The sequence below is a fragment of the Helobdella robusta genome, assembly GCF_000326865.2.
Source record: "Helobdella robusta unplaced genomic scaffold HELROscaffold_13, whole genome shotgun sequence".
NCBI classification, from domain to species: Eukaryota; Metazoa; Annelida; class Clitellata; order Rhynchobdellida; family Glossiphoniidae; genus Helobdella; species Helobdella robusta.
In genome coordinates, this window is record NW_008703718.1 from 4521745 (window position 1) to 4544469 (window position 22725).

The following is a 22725-nucleotide window of genomic DNA, read 5'->3' on the forward strand; positions in this document are numbered from 1 at the left end:
GCATCATAAACTTACACGACGTCTTTTCATCGCCATTAGCGTTCCCGGGCGTTTTTCATTTTTTTCTGTAGTTGTGGTGGTTGCCGTGGTTGTTGCTTCTGTTGGCTATTGAGTTTTCTAAGTTTCACCCTCTGGGTTATTGTTGATTTATGTAATTCAAGTTGTTATTACTCGCGAGTGTTGTTGCTGTTTAGAATGTTTGAGTTGTGTTTGTTTTAATGTAAAACGTTTATCAGAAAATACATTTTTCTGTTGACTATATGGCGGGGTTGATGGGATGATTGGCTGATGTTGATGATGTTGCTGCTAATGTTTATGATTTCAAATGAAATAAAAAAAAAAGTAAAAATTATTAGCTTCTATAAGAATAATAATGATATTAATGCTGAAAGCAAAAATTCAAACATGTAGGACCTAATAGGAAAAAATTGTCGACTTTGTATATTTAAATAAGAAGAATTTTGTGGGTTTTGAAGATTACACTGACGGTCATGAATGACAGTTCATTTTAATCTCTGACATTCATGAACGAACACGCGCATCACAGACACTACATTCACAAACACACACACACACACAAACATACACGCACACCACACACGCGCGCGCACACTGTCTCTCTCTTTCATTTACACACACAAACACACATAATAAAAAAACTTAACAGTATAGATGTTCGTCAATGAATTTTACAATTATTTGATAACGTTGCTATCAAGAGGATAATTTTGTTCAATCTCTGAATTGGAATTCTTAAAACTTCCGTAAAAATACTATAACAAGCATTTGACTTTGTTTAAAGAAATTCAGTTAATATTTCAGACACACGTGTAACAAGCATAAAAATTAGGTGCAATGTTTCTGTCAAATGTTGAGGAATAAAAATTCAGTTTCAGACATTCAGTTCAAATTCCAAGAATGACTTTTTTTATCCGCAAACGGTTAAAATTTTTTGAATCGAATTAAACAATTTTTTATGATTGTAGTAAAAAAATTTTAATTTATTAATTGACATCTAAAAATTTTCATGAAAACTAACAATGGACATAACAAAATAATAAAATTAACTTCATTTCATACATCACCCCCCGAAATCACCAATACCGATACAATTTATCAGCAGTTTCCAACGGGCGGGTTAAATAGATAAACTAGGTCAGGTTGAATTATAAAAATGAGGTCAGATCGTTGCATTCAGGTGGTCGGTGCTTAAAAGGTTAAAGGTTATTTCAATCTGTTGGGGTTAAAACCGAACGGTTTAACTAACGTACCATTTGGTGCATTCTGCCAGCTATCTATCATACGTTGATGATGTTGGTTGCCCTTCTGAGTTATTTATGATTTAGTAGACTTCTATGTAAATGTACGTACCGTTTGTTTTTAATGATTAGTTTATGTTTTGCATATAAAAAAAAAACAAAAATTATCATATTTTTCAGCAATGGAACCAAATAAACGAGTTGCTAATCAAGATTATACTTTCGCCAGTTTTAATTTTCAAAATTTTATTTGAAAGTTATTTTAACCTAAAATAATTTGTTAGGCAAATCATTCTTCCGTGTTTAATAAATTTACTTCTTGTTAGATTTTCAATCAGTAATTAATTCTTTCACTCATTTCATCTTTTCATCCATTAATTTTCTCTAATTCATTCACTTTTCAACTCATTCAACCACCCAGCACCATCCGTCCATCAAGCGTCCATAAAACCTAATGTCACTCTTTCGAACATTTTCATCAAATCAACTCAGCCAGCCAGCCGGTCAGCATTTTATGAACTTCCTTCTCTGCATTTCCCGCCATAAAAGTGCGGATGTACCTAGCGGTCAATGACGTTTGCTTTGGCAAAGATACAAAAGCATTTGTCTCTTTGTTTGTTTGTTTGTTCTTCTGTTTGTTTGTCTGTTTGCTCAGTTGTTCGTAAGTTTCTATTTCGGTTTAATTAATTGTTTGTTTGTTTGCATGCTCGTTGAGAACATGCCTAGTTGCATTTTCACATATTTATACAAGTTCATCAAATTTTTCAATTTCATTTGTGTGTATAGTTGATTTTCTATGTTTAATTCATTAATTTGAATAGTTGTTTGGTCATTATTTTTTCTTTATTTCACTTTATGACATACTATTAAATTGTATCATATATTTCGGCATCCTAACCTTTCAAAAGCAATTATAAACTCGAACTAAAATTTATATGAAATGAAAAGAAAGAAACATTTTTATTATTCAAAAATCAACCTCAAACACAACAACGCTACTGGCATGTTCAGTTCATGTCTAGAGCTACTGCCACCACTGATTATACACAAAAGAGCGATTGATGGCTGAAATCATTGTGACAATTCTACATTGTGTTTGGTTTTTTTTTATTTAGAAATTTTATTTTCAAGTTTCTAGGAACGATTCGCTTAGAGTTACTTTGTTATTAAATTTTTTTTTCAATCTGATATTCAGAGAAAAAGGCATTTGCAATGATTTTATGTTCATCTATTTTATGGATAGAATTATTTTTAATTATTTTTAACTATGTGTGGGGATAAAATTTTTCTAATTTAATCAAAAGTTGATTGTTTCAAATTCTTTCGTCATTTATTTTTGAAATAATTTAAACAATATTAATGATTCCACATATAAAAATGAGTTAATTTTGTTTTTTTTATTCGTTTACTTTGTTTTCCATGTCTATTATTTCAATAATTAATGTTAGGTACTTCATTTATGTCACTCATTCATTCATTCATTCATCATTTACTCCTTCATTCACTCGTGCTCTACCTGAAAATTTAATAAAGGAGAGAAAAAATAAAATAAAAATAAAAAAGCATGATGTTTCTACCAAATAATAAAAATAGTAATAGTTCCATGCAAAATTTAGATTAATTTTTTCTGCCTGTTAAACCTATTTCCATAGACTTTATTAAAAATAAGGATTTCTAGGAGAGTGCACGTATGTGTGTGCGTGTGTGTGTGTGTGTGCGTGCGTGCGTGTGTACACGCGTGCGTACGAGTGTGTCTTTTTATTTTTGTTTCTAATATATATGCTAAGATTATTCTTAATAGACAAACATTTCATCGTAGAGTGATAACATTGTTTAGGTATATCACTTACTTTTTATCTTTTTTTCTTCCTCTCTTGCTTTCTCTCTCTCTCTCTCTCTCTCTCTCTCTCCCTCTCTTTCTCTATTCTTCTCTTTTTTTGTCGGGGTGAACCCATAAACTTTTGAAAAATTTATATGGAAATACTATTTTATTCTCTGTTTAATTTTGTTTTTCAATTAAATAAGATAGAAATAACTAAGAATGATTAATGACTACTCTGCGTAAGGCAGCGCTAATGATAGTGGCAAATATTATTTGTAAAAACAATTAAGCAAAAATTGAAAAAAAATATCAATCTTTGTCGATTATTGCATATGTATATATTTAAAATAAGTAAACAATAAATTGAAATAGTGAAAACGTATCCACTACTGTTATAAAAAATAATGAATAATGATAATAGTAACATAAAATACAAGAGAACTGCTACTACTACTACTGCTACTGCTACCATTGCTGCTGCTGCTACTAATACTGCTACTACTAATGCTGCTACTACTATAATTATTGATGAGAAAAAATTGTTTTCTCCAAAAATTTGTTGTTCTAGTTTTCAGCATTTTTATCTGCCCGGAAATTTTTCGGCCTCCCTGATTAATAAAAATAAATGTTGTATCTTCAAAATAAAGATTGCTCCATTTTTTAATACAATTTTTTTCTAAAATTCTTCGTTCGAATAAAATTTGCTATCTAGATTAACTTTTATTAATATTTACAACTGCGTTTTCTCGCGAATGAGGAAAAATCAGTTTTTTTTAACAATTTCAAAAAACTTAGCAAAAAGTCAGTAAAATAAAGTGGGAAAATTTTAAAATTAGAAAAATTTTTAAAAAGATCCATTACACAAATTTTTCTTTTCAATTTGTTATCATTATTTCATTATTTTTCATCATCATTGATTTTATCATTTCATATTGTCATCATTTCAGTCAATTTTTTTTCATTAAACATTGATTTCACTAAAATTTTCAGCTTTGCCAAACTCATTATACTTTAATAAATAAATTTCAATAATCGAGAAAGCTATTGTAGTCAATGTCATCATCATTCCCACCATCATCTTCACCGTCATCTTAATCATCATCACCATCATCATCGTCATAACTATCATCATTTTCATCATCATCACCATCAGCAGCATCAGCAGCAGCAACTTTGCCAACGTTATCATGATCAGCGAGTAACTAATACTATGACGTGACAAGAACAAATAAAGGCAGCGGATGTATAGGGGCTCGGCGGACAAATGAATGATTGGCGATCACATCATTGCAATAATTGTCCTAGCAGGTTCTCATTCTTTTACTCTTTCTCTCTCTCTCTTTCTCTCTCTCTTCTTTTTCTCTCTCTTTCTCTATCTATCTCCCTACTATCTCTTTTCCATCTCAATTTCTTTTTTCTCTTTCATCTAAATGTCTAATTCTCAATTTATCCTTATTTCTCTCGAGTTGAAGTTTTTTTCTTTTTTTTTTTATTCTTTATTCAACAGTTTTTATTGTTTTTTTAACATTTTGTTTGCATTTTCTTACTTTTTCTTCCTTTTCTGTTTCTCTCTGTCTTTCTCCTCTCTCTCTCTCTTTCTTTCTCTCCTCTTTCTCTCTCTTGTTTTATCTTTCTCTTCATGTTGGTTAAATTTTCTCCCATTGACGTTATATATCTACGAATTTTTCGTTCGTTCATTTTTTATCTTTCAGTTTTTCGAGCGTAATTCTCACATTTTTCTCTTTTATTAGTGTGTTTTTCAACTTTCTCTATTTATTTTTTCTATTTTAACAGTTCTTCTTTCAAATTTTCCCTCAGTTAATGGGAAAGAATTTTCAAAAATTTTTTTATATATAAAGTGATGTATAAAAAGATGTTTTTTAATTTTTTCATTTCTAATTTTTTGTTTTTTTAGTTTTTTTCACAGTTATTTGAATTTTTTCAGTCTGACCTTTTCCGTTTTTTATCTCCTCCAGTTGTTTTAATTTTTTAAACAAAATCTCCACGAAGGCGAATCGAAAGAAAGTATCATAATGTTGTGATAACTATAACAGACGTTAATGACGATGAGGACGATGATGATGAAAAGATGGCAATGACGATGATGACTATTAAACCATGGAGGAAGAAATTATTGAAAAAATTGTCATCAACTTAATATTTTGATTAACATTCCCCAACAAAAACTTGAATAAGAGAAATAAAAAAGTTGATTACTACTGTGGAATATTAAAAGTCATTCCAATTTTTTGCAATATTCTAGATCATCCACTGTCTTGTAGTTGTTTTCCAACATTTCTTGCTGCGATGTTATTATTTTTCATGGTATTATTAGGTAAGAACTTATTTTATAAATTTTCAGTTTTTTTTTAATGTCGAACTAATGTTTTTGTGATTTTGTTTGTATGATGTTTTGTTTTGACGATTCAAATGTGAGGTAGACGTTGTTTTACTGCTGTTGCTTCAATGATACTGCGTTAATTTGCGTCAATGTTTATGCGTTAAAGTATTTTGCGTAAATCTTGTTGCGTTAATGTTGCTACGATAATGTTGTTGTTGTCATGATGTTTTTTTTTGCTGAATTGATGTTTTGGCGGTTGGTTGTAGTAGGAGGAAGGATTGAGTGATTCTAGAGTTGTTTCGTTGGTGCGTGTTGTGCTGCAATAAGAAATACCACATCGATAGCACAATCCATTATATTATCTCCTATCTTACAGCGCTCCTTTGAGTCACTCTCTTGCTCTTTTATTCTCCCTTTCTTTCTCTCTTTCTTTCTTTCTCTTTTACTTTCTTTTCCTCTTTTTTTTCGTTTTCTCTTTCTCTGCCAATCATTCTACCGCTTTCTTCCTTTCATTCTCTCTTTCATTTTGTCACTTTGTCTTACTATCTTTATTTGCGTTTATTTGTCCTTATATTTTGCGACTTTAAGTCTGTATACATGTGTTCCTATTTCTATTTCATCCTTTCACTTGTGTATTTCTTTCAATGTAATTCATTCTCATGAGAGTTATCCTTAGATTTAAAATGTGTGCCATAATATTTTGTTTGTTTGAAGTAATTTCTTTCAAAATATGTTCAAGAAAAAGCGTGATGATGTTTGGGCATTACTTTCCTTCGTGCGTTTGCATGTCTGTTGCCATGTGTTTCCGTGCAATTTTAACATTTTTTTAGGTGTTAAACCGGTCAATCACTTTTTTCCCACACTTTTTCCACTATCTTTTTTTTTAAAATTCATTCAAAAAATTTTTGAGAAAAAATCTTGAATATTTTTGTAAAAATTTTTTACAAAACATTGTTTTTTTTTGAAAATTTTGAAAAATAATTGTAGGAAGAGACGTGATAAGGAAATGAAAAAATAATTAAAGCCAAAAACTGGCCGGGTTCTGTATAATTAATCAAGTAGTCTGCTTCTGGATGGATACAGGCTGCTAAGAATTGTAACACCTCATTCCTTCACTTCTCCTAATTGTTTTTTTTACAACACCAGGTTTTTTTTGTTTTTTTAAGAAAGGTTTTTTTTGGTATTATAAAAAAAAGTTTGACCATATGATGTTATAATATATGGTATTGTATGTCAATTTATTTTTTAATATTCGAAACATCAACTAAATAATATTGTTTTTTACTTTGTTCTAGAAAATTCAATGTGTCAGCATGATTCATTTGGAGATTGATGGTTAATTAATTTTGTCACCCAGTCAATTTTTTTGGAATAGTTTAAAAAAAAATTCATTACACAATAAAAAAAATTTGTTACACCATGCTTGTACATGTACAATTGTACATGGTTTTAATACTTAATTGATATCATTCATCATTTGTATATGAAATTTCAATTTTAAACATTGTAGCAACATTTTTAGAACTGTTTAATTAAAAATACAATAAAGTCAAACACTTTCACCGTGTTACTTGCTAAACAATGATGCAAGTGTGAAGAAAATCTTATCTCAGTTGCACAGCAAAGGAAAACAGACCAGTAAGGCGTTTGAATTGGTAAATAAACATTCCTTGTGTATGTTTTGTTTGTAAACAATGTTGATATGAGTCAAGTTCGTAAAAATATTCATGTTTATTTCGTTTCTTATCAGTGATTATGTTCATATTTGTTACTAAACATTGTTAAACAGTATTTTGTTTGCAAACATTATGTATTTTTTGATAGCATCTATTGCTAATATTGTTTGTATAAACTGATACATATAAGATCTACGTAAATTGTTTTTGTAGAAACTGTTTTTCGCATATTTGTTTTTATAGTTTTTTTGTATAAAACAAGTTTTGTATGTTTTGTATACAATATTTTTGTATATTCCGTCTGTTTGCATTGTTTATGCATATTAGTTTTGCATGATAAATGACGTTGGAGTGAGAGAAAAAAACACGGAGCCTCCAAAACAATCAGTCACGTCTAGGAGATGCGCAATCTTTAACCATTAGCAGGAGGAGACAATTTTTTGTTTTGTGTTTTTGGTTAAAAATGGCTTTTTTTTATTTCGTTTTTTTTTACAACTTTTGTAGATAAAACATCAAAACAAAACATACATCACATCCAAATACCAAACAGAATACGAAAAACTAAGACATATTTCTAATTATTAATTGAAATGGAACCCAAAAATTATATTTCGTTTTTAGCTTCTATAAATTTAGAGAAGATACCATTAAAGTCTTTCATTTTTTTATATTTTTGCTCTGGAAACGGAAAAAAATGAATTAGTGGAAAAACGATAAATGATTTTAATATTTCAAAATCTTCCGAGACCATTCATCAAATTTTTTGAAAAAATATTAGTAAATATGAAAAATTTTATCTAACGACAGCTTCTTTGCGATTGTGTGTGTCTTTGTGTGTCTGTGTGTGTGTGTCTGTCTGAGTGTGTGTGTCTGTCTGAGTGTGTGTGTCTGTCTGAGTGTGTGTGTCTGTGTGTATCTGTATGTGTGTCTGTCAGTGTGCGTGTGTGTCTGTGTGTGTCTCTATGTAATTGTGTATGTTTCTGCGTGTAGTTTATAAGCCATCAACAACAGTTGCAACAACAGTTGCAACAACACCCAATCAGAATACCCATCATCTTTTCAGCTGTCCCGTAGAACACTGTGTAGAACAACACTTCGAACGCCTGACCTTTTTTTGCAGACCAGGCTTTGCCTCAGTTTCAACACATCTAAAAAGCATCTTTTTAGATAATCTACAACAACAACAGCAGTTACAACAATAACAACAAATAACATTAACAACAACAATAACAACAACAAAAACTATGCGAAAAGATGAAAATAGATTATGACGAATCTGGTTGATCAATAAGAAGTGTTCTTTTGGGATATGCCAGTTCGCAATTAGTGCATGTGTATGTATGTTTGTGTTTGTTTGTGTGTGTGTGTGTGTGTGTATGTGGTGTGTGGGTAAATCACACAGCCGTTATATAACATATACATGCATACATACATACGCTAATTCAGACTCATATGTATATGCACACTGGCATATATACAAATACATCACATGCATAGATAAGAACACTTACACACCAACTACACACACACACACACACACATACACGCACATTTTTCTTTGTGTTCACTTTCTCTCTCTCTCTTTCTCTCTCTCTCTCCCAAACTTCGAGAGCGATTTCATGGGGTCCATAAACATTACATGGCAACGCTTTATTGGACGTTGATTGGGAGGCCATTTCTCAGAAAAGAACATAAGATGGAAAGAAAGAGAAAATAAAGTAAGCCGGAGGAAGAAAACTGAAATACAAATTAAAAAAAAAATACTTGATGAAAAAAACTGTTATATCATTTTAATTCTCAATTAAAAATAAAAATAAAAACCAAATAGAATGTTGCTTGATTGAATATTGACCAAAGAACACTAAAAAATTAAAACCAAAAGAGTTAAGAAAAAAAATCAAAAAAATCAAAAATAACAGATTAAGAGAGAAATAAACAATAGAAGAAAAAGAGAGCATCCAAGAAAAAGAGAGAGGGAGAAAGAAAAAATAGAGAGAGAGAGATAGAGAGAGGTACAACAAGAGATAAAAACTAAATGGGAGAGAGTAAGAAAATATCTGGAAATCGACCAACCAAATAAAATTAATAAGATTGCATTTATTTGTTTATGTATTTGTTTGTAAGTTAGTCTATGTCTCTCTCTGTATACTCATTCACTTATATATATATATATATATATATATATATATATATTTGTATATTATATATTATATATATTATGTGTGTGTGTGTGCATGTGTGTGTGTGTGTGTATAAGTGTCTATATATGTGTTTCTGCTTTTGTGTTTGTTTGTCCGTTTTTGTGTTTCTTTGTTTATTTGCACGCCTGTTCGCTAAAATTTTGCAGTCAACTGGTTTTCATTTCATTCGGATAATTTTAAAGTTTATTAATGAAGACGATCTGGATTGCGTCCATTGGAGCCTTCCATCGCGTGGAATCAGTAGCACGCATAGATTAAAGTACTCATTTATTTATTCGATTAAATCTCATTTACCTAGCGGACTTAAGTTATAGTAAAACGACAATAAAGTTCTTCTGCTACGCTCCTCAGAATCCGTTTCGATGTTGGACCTGTGTGTCCGTGTGCGTGTGTGTGGATGTGAATGTGCTATAGCATGTGTATGTATGGGTGTATGTATGCGTGTGTGTATGTGCTTGCATCATGTTTGCACGTGTGTATGTATGAATGATTTTCTTTTCTACTTTCAAGTGCAATTTGCCTATACCATGTTTGTGTAATATTTGTGTTATAAGTAATCTGTTTTGTCGTTTAATACTGTTCATAAACACACACACACACCACAAATACACTCACATACACACCACACAGACACACACACACCACACACACACACACATACAGTGTATGTGTGCAAATGGTTGCTTCCACTTATTTATTGATACAATATGCAAACTTTATGCTTTCTCATTTGAAGTATTTAACGGCAATAAATTTTTAGCGCACAACTTCAAGCATTAAGTTGAAAATAAATCTTCTTTTAAACCATCTACAAATTTTATTACACAGAACAAAAATACAACAAAAAATAATTTTCATCCACATAAAATAAACAGAGAAAGAAAAAAAACATCAAAAATTTAAAAAAAAATTAAACCCTGCTGTCGTTGATTTGTATATTTTTCTTGCAAAGTTCCTTCTGGGAACGCAAGCATAAACCTCAAAATAATGGCCTACTTAGATGTTAAGCACACACAAATTACTCATGATGTACAATGGAAAACTCTTCAAAAAAATGTAGGGAAGGAATTTTTCCTGTGAAAGCACAAAATTATTTCAAATTAATAATTAGTTGAGAAGTTTACTAAAAACTAAATTTTTCGGCATCCAGGTGTATCAACCATTATTTATTAAGCTGAAAGGTAGTAAGAACTGTTTTAAATTGGAAAAGAAGAATTAGGTCAAACATTTTTTGAAATTTTTTTCTGAAGACATTTCACAATCTGCATATTCATCACACACACAAGCACACACACAAACAAACAAACACACATACATACATACACACACATACACATACACACACATTACACACAGGCATCATGTAGGTCAGCAATGGCACTGAAATATCTCACACATTAAATGTAGGTCTCAAAATATTTGATGCATTAAAAGCTGCTTTCTGGTTAAAAGCAACCTTATGAAAACAAAAAAAACTACTGAATAATTAATTGCTCGTATGGAAACGTTTTTAGAACGCTCAAAGTGGCAAAATGTTGTTTATACTGACGGTATCATGTGCTGCTGAATATAAAGTTTTGTGTTTCTGTATGTGTGCCCGAGCTGGCATAAGTCGCAGCTCGTACTTTTAAACTTCAATACTGTGTGTTTGTGTGTACGTGTTTATATATGTTAGTCTTCGCTTTATATTATATGGACATACGTATGTAAATGTATTTTTAAATGTTCTCCAAGTGAAATGTTCAATAGAAACAGTGGTTTGTTTATTTGTGTTTTATTGCTTTTGTATGTTTGGGTGTGTGTTTGTGTCAGAGCCTAATGAGGTAGAAATATGCATCCAGCACCGATTGGTTCGTATGCAATGTAGGCAATGTACCTAGGCAGACAACATAATTAAGCAAAAAATAAGGTCAGACGAAATAACAAAAAATGCAGGCAGGAAAAAAGACAGGTCGCTGAATAATTTAGATATTTGAGAGAAACAACAAAGAACAAAGAAAAAGAACGCTAAGTGATTTTGATTTTTTGTTTTATATTTATTTATTTTAATTTAACTTTCAAATTTTCTCCACTCTCGTGGATTTATTAATTTAATGTTGAACAATTAATTTGAAACCGCGGTTGAATAAATAAAAAAATGAATCATTAAGAGCAGTTACATGTTCAATCTAAGGAAGATTTCAGTTCGTCAACAGTTCAATGATTTCAGCTTGAAAGATTAACGATAAAGTTATATATATCTCGAGTCATGACATTGAATAACATCAAAAGATATAAACGTTAAATTCATCTTTGCAGGCTAGAACTCGAAGCAAAGCACTAAATTTAAATAATTCAAACGCTGAAAATAAAAAAAAACTTTGAACTATACAAAAAAAACAAAAAAATGTTTAAAAAGTAAAATAGACAAAAACAAAACGAAGCATATCTCATTGTCCGGTCATTATTTATATTTTAACCTTCGAGTAACCCATATCTGCCTCCACTCACAAAGCCTATACTTCTCTCTCTCTCACACATACTCTCTCTCTCTCTCTCTCTCTTTCATTCTTATTTTCTAACAATCATTTTTTCTCTAACTATCTTTCACTCTGTTTTCTTCTCTACCTCCTGCTCTCTTTTCCTCCATCCCTCTTTTTCTTAAAAATAATTTTCAGACATATTTGTTTTTTTTTTCCTACATTTTGTCTTTCAAGTAATTTTAAATTTTATTTTTAGTTACAATTTTGTCCAAAAAAATTTTAGCAGACCTAATTTTCAGAAGTAATTTCAATGATAGTAGCAATTTCTCAGGGCTAATGATAACGATGATGATGACGATGATGACGATGATAATAAGATGAGATGTTTGTGTAGTTGTATGTTTGAAAATTACGATAGCAACAACTATAACGACGATGATGACGACAATGATGATGGCATTCAAAACATTATCAAAGAAAAAACTTCAAACTTACACATACACACAAACACGCACAAACATAGACGCACATACACAATCACAAACATGTAAACACACGGACACATACGTACTTATGAAAAGAGCAGAAAAACGAAATTATATAAACAATTGATAAATGTGTCGGGAAGATTTTAATTAAATCCTGTTATTTTAGCTTGCATTCGCGCTTATCATGATTTAATTAAAAAAAACACACAGACAAAAAACAGACAGAGCGAAAACAATGTCATTTTTGCATAATTTTTTTTAACTAGAACAAAAAATGCAAATTCAGCATAGATAACAAAGAAAACATTGAAAACAGAAAAAACAAATAAGAAAAAGATTATTTTTTATTGAAAAAAAGAAGCTAAAAACGAATTGAAAAACTCAAAACAAAACTATAAGAAGAACAAAAACAACAGCAAAGCAACTGAAACATCAATAACAACAACAATAACGGGATCTCTACAAATTTCGCAGTTACTAACTAAATGTTCTTCTTGATGCAATTTCAAAACACTCCAAAGATAACCATACAAATCAACTACAAAGAACATAAACATTAACAACAGATGACGTCATCAACATCATCAACAACAAGAACAACAAAAAACAACAACAACAACAACAACAAAGAACAACAATAACAACAACAAATAACAACGAATAACAACAACAAAGAACAACAATAACAACAAATGTCGTCATCAACGTCAACAACAAAAACAACAACAAATAACGAGAAAGGTCGACAGAGTTAATACATGGATGTGAATTTTCGGAGTTCAAAAAAGAGATTGGAAGTGCATAAACGTAAATCCTTAGCTTTTTGGGTCACTGGGAGAATGTGGATGAATGAATAAACAAACGAACGAACGAACGAACGAACAAACGAACGAACGAACGAATGAATCAATGTGTGTTTCATATTGTATAAGCTACGGGCGCTAATATGCTCATTCTTAAAACAAGCATTGATTTCACGAGACTTCGCAATATAATACAATCATTTCAGCGTTGTAATATAACTTTCAATCATAGTTTAATTAACTTAGCTAAATGATTTTTGTTCGAGATGACGAAATTTTCTTCTATATTTTCTACATTCATTGTTACGTACGGAACATGTGTTGCTATGATTTTCTGTATGAACCAGTGCAAGAAGTAGAGTTATGTATCAATCCAAGTGGCAGATTGTTTTTTTTCTTTGCTAATGTTGTTGCTGTTTCAATATGTGTGTGTGTGTGCGTGTGTGTGTATGTGTGTGCGTGTGTATGTGGGTTTGTGTGTGCATTTGATTATTTTTCGACAATCTTTAAGCGTTATTTGTATGAAGATGTTTAATTTTATGTCTTTTTATTTGCTAATCAAAAAATTATGAGTTGTTTTTTTTTGTTGTATTTGTTGTATTGGTATTTTGCCCAACGCAAACGAATTTGCATGTCGGAAATGTAATTAATGATTCTCCAAAAAAGTGCAAGTGTGTGCGTGCGTGCGTGTATATCTGTGTATGTGTGAGTATGTATATTTATGTCTGTGTGTATGTGTGTGTGTGTGTGCGTGCGTGTACAACCTGTCAATTAACAAACTGACCATTATCTACCAGACTGCAGAGTTCATTCGGGCTTGCAAAAATATCAACAATAATAACCATAACAATAGCGAGAACAATAACAACAACATTTTCAACTTATTATTATACATCAAAACAACATCAAAAACATCACTGCAACAACATTAAAATACATCAGCAACAACAATCAAATCAACATCAACACAAGTTTTTCAAATATTCTGTACTTCTGCAAGAGTGTATGCGTACATCTCTTCAATGCATACTTCTAATTAAAAGTACAAAAAAAATTTTAATCAGCTAAACATCAATCAGCCAGGCGACATACAACAATATACCAAAAAAAACATCCAGCCAATCAATCTTTCATACAATCAAAGAACAAAAATACAATAAAGAATACAAAAGTACAAAATAATACAAACAATACCAAACCATATTTACAATACTAAGCAAAAACAAACAATACAAATAATAAGAAAATTACCAACACCATACAAATAATACAAACATTACCAACACGATACAAATAATTATTTAAAAAAAAAATCACATTTTTACATAAAATTTTATTTAATTAAAGTTTGACATTTATCTTTTCCATTTTGTTTTGTCAATTATTCCAATAAAGGAGTGACGTTAAAAGTTTAGAAAAAGAAAGAACAACTGAGAAATGGAAGAAAAGAAAGAAAGAGAAAGAAAAAAAAATAGAGAAAGAGAGAGAAAGAATATATATAGATAGAAAGAAAATAGATAGAAAGAAAGAGATAAACAGAGCAAAAAGAAAAAAAGAAAGGCAGGAACAGAAAAAAGAGAGTGAGAAGAGAAAGAGAAAAAGATTGGAGATCGAAAGTGAGAGAGAGAGAAGTAAAATTACTCCAAAATAGACGAACAAAAGCCGAGAACCACAAAGGATAAAAAATTGAGTAAAAAAAGAAAACAACAAAAAGACAGGAAAAAAATAGAATGGGGAAAAAAAAGAAAAAAGTATGGAAAGATATTTAAATCCAGTTGTTTTTTTTTCAATTAGATTTACTTCCAATTTCATCATTTTTATTTATGATTCCATTGTTATAACTTTTTGGTTTTGAAATATTGAATCTATTTTCAAAAAACCTGCCAATTTCTTTCAAAAATTATTCAGATGACAACATTTTAAAGATGAAATTTAAAAAGATTTATTAAATAATTTTTTCACAAAATTTTATTAACTTAATTTTGCAAAACATTTTCATTTTGAACCATCCAGCATAACAAAAAAAGAAATCTGCCAAATAATCCTCTTCAATTAACTGTCTAGTTAAGATTTTATAAGATGATAACGACATAGTAAATCGTCGTAAAAATGTTTCGCAATATCTAATTGGACGGGAGTTTAATACAAAAATGAATTACAGCCTCTGATTGGCTGGACGTAGATCGTAAACACGCATTTTGCTTCTTTATTGCGCAATTATGCCTGGTACAAAGTGATAAAAATGACATAATTATCATTAAAAAAAACTAGTTTTTTCATAATTTTTCAAGTTTTCCCTTCTAGATGTTTGAGTCACATGAAGTAGTTGAAACAGTAAAGTTGTTTAGCTTAATAAAGAGTTACACATCAAGGTTTCTTAAATTAAAGAGTTTAAAAATAAAAATATACTTTTATTTTTTTATTAACAATTAAAATAATTATTATTACCGTTTTATTATTCATAAAAAACATAAACACGATGAAAAATAATCTTTATATTTATAATACAATCGTTTTTATCATCCCATAACAATAATTTTCCATAAATTTTCAAATGCATACATAATTGAAAAAGAAGTTAATTTGAAAAACGGTTTAATTTGGCCAAAATAGTGCGAAATTAAAATAAATTGAACGTACTTTTTGACAGCTTATTTGTTTGCTCTTGTTTTTTTTGTGTTTTTTTTTTTTTGCTAATCACAGAGGACAACGACTTTGAAAAACAACTGGATAATAAAAACAAAAAAAAATAGCTAAACACACATAATGCACACGATGGAAATACGTAAATAAATTAAATGGAACGCAAACGCACTTGAAAATACGCCAGTACATTTTAAAATACTCAACCACAGAAAACCGAAAAATTTAATTTTTAAAATACATCACAAACATCCAGAATTTTACCTTTTTATAAAACATTATTTTACTCACGTAATACTAACTCTATCAAAGTGTTGTAATGAACGTAGTAGTAATATTGATAATAATACTGCGAAGACATTAAATGGTAGTAAGATTATTTAATAATGTACTGTCAATGTTTATATAGTCTAGATGGTTTCACTGCATTCATCCTCACGATTCTTCTGGTTGATGGGAAAGTTGTTGTTGATGATGTTGTTGATAATGTTGTTGTTGTTGTTGTTGTGTTGTTGATGATGTTGGTGTGCTGATGTTGTTTTTGGTGTGTTGGTGTTATTGTTGGAGTTGGGTTTATTTTATGTTGATGTTGTTAAGGATTTTGTTGTTGTCGTTGTGGTTTCCAAAGTTGGAGTTTGCATGAGTGGAATTTCAGCGTAACTGTTATGGATGTAGTTTTTTTTTTAATTTCGTTGTGGCGTGGCTCGATTTCGAAGAGATCCCTGACAATTACACGTGTCTGTGTGCGTGTTTGTGTGTATGTGTGTTCGAAAGTGTGTGTGTCTGTCTATGTCTTTGTGCGTGTGTGTCTGTCTGTGTCTGTATGTGTGTTGTTAACTTGAAGAATTCAAAAAAAAAACTATTAAGCAAATGCTAAATAAATGTGGATTTTTGTCTATGATGACCCTGACATTATGATGACCTTGACATTATGATGACCTTGACATTATATTGCCCTTGATATATTTTTTAACGTTTTTTTAATATCGCTAAACGCATCTTTAATATCGTTAACTCATATAAGAGTGTAAACAAGAGACGGGTGACGTAATCTCGTACTTAATAATGAAATTGAATACGGAAGACAAAAATGTAAAAAAATGTGAAACGCGAAGAAATATTTTTTTTTTAATTAATGGAGTGTGTGCAATTAGGCTGATGAATGTCGAAGTGTAGCTGATGACGGTTATTTTAATGATCGTGGCTGATGCTAGTAATTTAAAAATTCTAAATATTATTATGACATGAATTTGAATCTACTTCACCGCTCTGTACTTCATTTTTTTTAAATGAGTGGTTTTTATTGACATTTCATTTATTGACATTTCTTTATTTTACCATTTTATTGTTTTAATCATTTATTGCCTTTGCTTTGAAAGAATTTCTTTTTTTTCTTGTTATTATTATTATTATATTTATATAATTATTATTTTTTAGAAATTATAACTCATGAATAATTTGTTTTTTTTTAATTTGTTTTTTAAAAAAAAGAATTAAATTCAGATAGGTCAAAGTTGATAACCATATTGCTTCTCGAATATTTTTAATGGCCTTTTCGCTGTTGCTTTTTTTAAATGTTGAGGTAAGATATGACAGTAATATTTAACGTTCAATCAACCTTGAATAGCGAACGAAACAATTCAAAATTATTTTCAAAATTAAAATTTTTTAAACTTTTAAATGCTGGTATTGTTTATGTATGAAAATGCGAATTGAGAAGAAAAATGTCAAAGTTAATGTTCACATTTTTCCGATTCAACACTGAAAAACTTCTCACACCATCGTCATTCGTTCATTTTTATTTAGCTTCCTACACTCAATCCTGTATATTTTTTTCTTCGAATGTTATAGAGGCAGTTCGTTGGACCCATGTGACCTATATTTCATTGATATCAGGCGTAGTCACTTCACTGGTTGGCCGTCCTATCGATAAGGATTAAAATACATTCGCACGCAAATGATGTGTATGAAGGTACACATGTACCAAATAAATGTGTGTGTTAGTGTACACGCAAAAAAATTGGTTGTGTTAAACAATGTAATTAAAACGCCAGTAACTTCAAAAATTTGTGTACCTAAATATTTTGTTACACATAAACCTTAGCAACTACAAAATTGTTTACAAAAAAATGCACACGCTCTCAAATAGCGTGTATGAAAGTACGATGAAATTACGTTGTGTATACGTACACGTAAGGAAGTTTGTGATGCCTAGGAACTCGCACACACGAATTACACGTAAGAGAAATTCAAGGACACATAGAGAGGTAGGCAGAGGTGTACAAGCAAACGTGTTTCATGAGCGTCTGCACGTGCAACGCTCTCTGAAAAAGCCAAATTTTCTGCATGGCAAAAATTTTCCTGGTTCGAGAAATTTTTTTTTCTATACAAACCTACCATTCATACAGCTACCACATAGAGCATATTAATGATACACAATATGAAATAATGATATACTTACTTGTAAAACTCATGCGGATAAAATTATCGTCAACATAAAATGTGTGGTGTTCCATAATTGAATGGGCCATAAAAACAATCAATAACATCCCTTGTCTTTGTTTATATTGTCATTCATTGACAACAACAACAACAATAACAACAACGACAACAACAACAACACAAACAACAAAAACACAAACAGCAGCAACAACACAAACATCATTAACAATAACAACAAAAACGCCATAAATAATTAATTTGCAATAATGACATTAATCACGTTAATATCATTAATTATGCAAATAACAATAAAATGTAACTTATGTAGCGCGGACGATAAAAAATAATTACGATGAGGGAACTTGTAAAATAGATAGAAGAGAACATGCTCAAATGGATAGTTAATAAAACCAAATTCATTATAGCATATAAAACCAGTTATAAAGTTGATTAAAGATTACTACTACTACTACCACTACTACCACCACCACTACTACTACTACTACTACTTCTACTACTACTGCTACTACTACTACCACTACTACTATTAGTGATTGTATTTAAAAAAGAAGAATAAAATAATAATAATTATTATTTATTAATATTTTATTATTATTAACATTTTTATTAATTTTATTATTTTTGTTATTATTACTATTATTAGCCTTTCTTTGTATGAGCTTGTCACGTAATCGTAGCGCGTCACTTTACACCTGCTCAAACTGATGAAGTAATGGTGATGATGATGAGGAGGAGGATGACGACGACGAAGATGATGATGACGACGATGATGATGACGACGTCGATGATGATGATGACGTCGATGATGACGCTGATAGTTGTGATGGTGAAGATGATGAGGATGAAGAAGAAGAAAAGAAGAAGAAGAAGATGATGATGATGATGACGCTGATAATGGTGATAATGAAGATGATGAGGATGAAGATGATGAGGGAGATGAGAGCGATGATACAAAAAAAATTTTCTGAAAACCACCAGACTGAAGAAAAATCGGCCATTAAAATGCAATAAAACAGGAAGATGATGTCTGCGGTAATGCCTCAATAATTGTTTTCAATTTCAAACTTTTTTCATTTTTTCCCCTTTTTTTATTATTTTTTCTTTGTTTTTATCAGATTTTTTTTTTATGTTTTCTTCAAATAGTTTTAATTGTGTTTGATTATTTACAATGAAAATACTACATATATCAAGGTCATTTGAATATTTTAGACATTTCACAGTGTTTTTTTCATTTCCAATTTGGTGTTTTTGGATTTGAGTGAATTTAATTATCTTCTTTGAAACAACTTCAAAACTTCATGCCACTATATTTGGTCAATTTCTTTCATAATCTTAATTATTCAAATGATTTCAACAACTTAATATAGAAATTCTAATGATACAAACAATGATAGTAAAATGGTTAAAGTGCCTGAAACTTTGTAGCAAGAACCGGCTTCATATGCAAAAGACTCCAGCCAATCATATGCAATGTTTGTGATTCCTTAATTCACATTCATCTGCAAATACTACATGTTTTTTGTTGGTTCTTCTAAAAAATACTGAAATGAAAATTTGACAAAATATTAAAAGTGCAACAAAACATGTGCCAAAGTCGGCAAGGCTGTAACATGGCGAATTTTAAGGAGATTTTAAGAGCCTGGTAATTGCATTTTTGATGACTTTTAAGACCTTCACGTCATCACAATTTCAGGGATGTGCTGTCTGTGATTGCTCAAAAAAAAAAAATGTTCATATCTCTCAAGCCGATGACATGATGTTTCTGTCACATCAATGCTGATTACTTGTATGATGTTGACGGGGTGAGGTTGTTTTGTAGGAGTAGGGGTATGGGATACGGGCGAAGATGGTCATGTAGATGGTGATGGCAGTTACGATGATGATGACGATGGTAGTGGTGGTGTGATGATGATAATGATAACAATTATGAAAATATAAAAAAAAGAAAAACAAAACTGAAAAAATATTAGATCAAATTAAACTGAAATGTACAGTAAAAAGAAAAAAGCATTTTTTCAATGCACTTTCTATTCCAGAAAAATTTTTTAACTAGTTCGTTCTCAGTGTTTTAAAGTTACTTCTACAAAGAACAAACTTAACGAAAATGAAAAACAATTAATTTAAATATTGAAAGTTTAAAATGTCTAATTTAATTTTTATAAGAATGTAATGGACTTTTATTTTTGGTACAATCTTTGAACTATTTCTAAATGCATGTTTTTACGACGACGATTTCAACAATCATTGAATTTATCATCATCATGAATATTAGATATCTGGATGTGTACATTTTTAACCTTAACGATACTTTGATCTATTGAGGTACAAAGTTTAGAGAAGTTTAAAAAAATAACAAAAATTTCAAAGAGTTACTTTATTTATTTTTTATTATAAAGTAACAAATTTCTTTTTTGAATTCTTAAAACAAAAAAATCATCTCGTCTAGAACGAAGGCTTGCAAAAAATTCATTCCTCAACCCCAATTAGCAAGTGCTTCAGTGCCATTTCAAATGTTTTGATACCTAGTATTTTTTCCTTAAGTATTTTATTTTCGTCTACTTTTTAGTAGAAGTTTTTAACATTTTTGGTTTTCTCAAATTTTCAAATTGATTTTTTTTTGAATAATCAATTTAGAAGTTAATTTTTTCTAATTCAGACTTAATATTTTTAATATCATTTTTTGCAGTTTTTCGACTTTAATATAGATTAAACTCTTCATTCCGTTTTTGTATAGGTTTAGCTTCAAATTAGAAGATTGGGTGATAAATAACTGATGTCTTACTGGGGCTAATAAGCTAATAAAAGGAGAAAAACAAAGTTGAACAGGCAGTTTATTCAGTTGCAACAGTGCTAATTAACACGCTCATCAAGTAGGCAGGGAGCAAAATATTTTTCATCATTCTCGTTCTTTCTTCAACTTCATGGTATTCGTTTAAACCAGCAACTTTGTCGTTGTCATTACCATTATTATTATCATCATTCTTATCATAATTTTTAACATTTTCCAATCACTATCAGTTTAATCAATAGCTTGGTCAATTTTATTGGCTGAATCATCATCATTTGTGATGAGATTTTTGGTCATCGTCATACTTATTTTCGTCATCGTTATCCTTATCAAAATTATTATCATCATCAGTAATATCATCTAAATCATCACCAACACCATCACCAGCTCCGTCATCTTCATCATAATGGTTATTTTCAAAGTCGCCATCATCATCAAGATTCTCAGCATCATCATCTTCGTCATCCTCTTCATCGTCATAGTCATTGACATTATTCTCATTTATCATAAGCCGTGAGATAGGGACGTTCAGACATTCATCATTCGCCAAACGTGCAATCGCTATCTTCGTCATCATTTTATCACCCCGTCTTTCCTATCATTATCATCATCATTATAAATCATCGTCATCATCATCAATATTTATCATTATCATCATCATTATAAATCATTATCATCATCATCAATATTCATTATCATCATCAATATTCATTATTATCATCAATATTCATCATCCTAATCTTCATTAACATTCATCATTATCTTCATCAATATTCATCATCCTCATCTTCATTAATATTCATCATTATCTTTATCAATATTCATCATTATCTTCATCAATATTTATCATTATCTTCATCAGTATTCATCACTATCTTCATCACTGTTCATCATCGTCACCATCATCTGAATTTATCATAAACGTATTTGTTTCATTATAATGCTTACCTGATTAGTTTTCATCATTCCATTTCAACATCATCAACATTGTTGAAAACATCATCAACATTGTTGAAAACATCATCAACATTGTTGAAAACTATCCTCTGGCTATTGATTGTAATTAATGAAACTTATTCAAAGTAATACACAGAAGTGCTATTGCTTCTATGGCTGTAAACCTTTACAAAATTGTCATTTATCTGGTGGAAAAAAAATGAAATAAAAGATGAATGTTTGAATGAATGGATAGATAAATTGATCGATGGAAGATTTAATTTATCCATCAATCAATCCATCTATCCATCCATTCATCCATAAATCTTTCAACCCATCTATCCATTTTTTCTTTCATTTATCTATCATTCTATCAATCAATCCAGCTATACATCTATTTATCCATCCATCGAATTTTCCAATTATTCATCCAACTATTCCTACTTCTATTTTTCAATCTATCTAATAATCCATCTATCCATCCATCCATCCATCCATCCATCCATCCATCCATCCATCCATCCATCCATCCATCCATCCATCCATCCATCCATCCATCCATCCATCCATCCATCCATCCATCCATCCATCCATCCATCCATCAATCCATCCATCCATCCATCCATCCATTCATCCATCCATCCATCCATCCATCCATCCATCCATCAATCCATTCATTCCGTCCGTCCATCCATCCATCCATCCATCCATCCATCCACCTTGCAGGTCAACCTATCCTGGCTTATCATCGTGTCATCTGCCGAGGATTCAAATGAGACTCCTGAGTCACATCTGCTTATGGTCCAGCGTCTGTTATTTGAGACTGCAAGCATCGGAGTGCGT

General features: G+C 30.4%; 1 protein-coding gene across 1 annotated transcript in view; it reads left to right on the top strand.

Annotated features, from left to right (window-relative positions):
• Positions 1-19741: 19741 nt before the first annotated feature.
• The window catches only part of HELRODRAFT_168623 (hypothetical protein), a gene marked incomplete at both ends in the record, with an annotated part of 6293 nt that continues 3309 nt past the window's right edge, over positions 19742-22725 (top strand). Inside the window, 3 exons of the mRNA XM_009014456.1 lie at positions 19742-19800; positions 21334-21427; positions 22609-22723. Coding sequence (XP_009012704.1) covers positions 19742-19800; positions 21334-21427; positions 22609-22723 — 268 coding nt within the window. The remainder of the gene's footprint in view (positions 19801-21333; positions 21428-22608; positions 22724-22725) is intronic.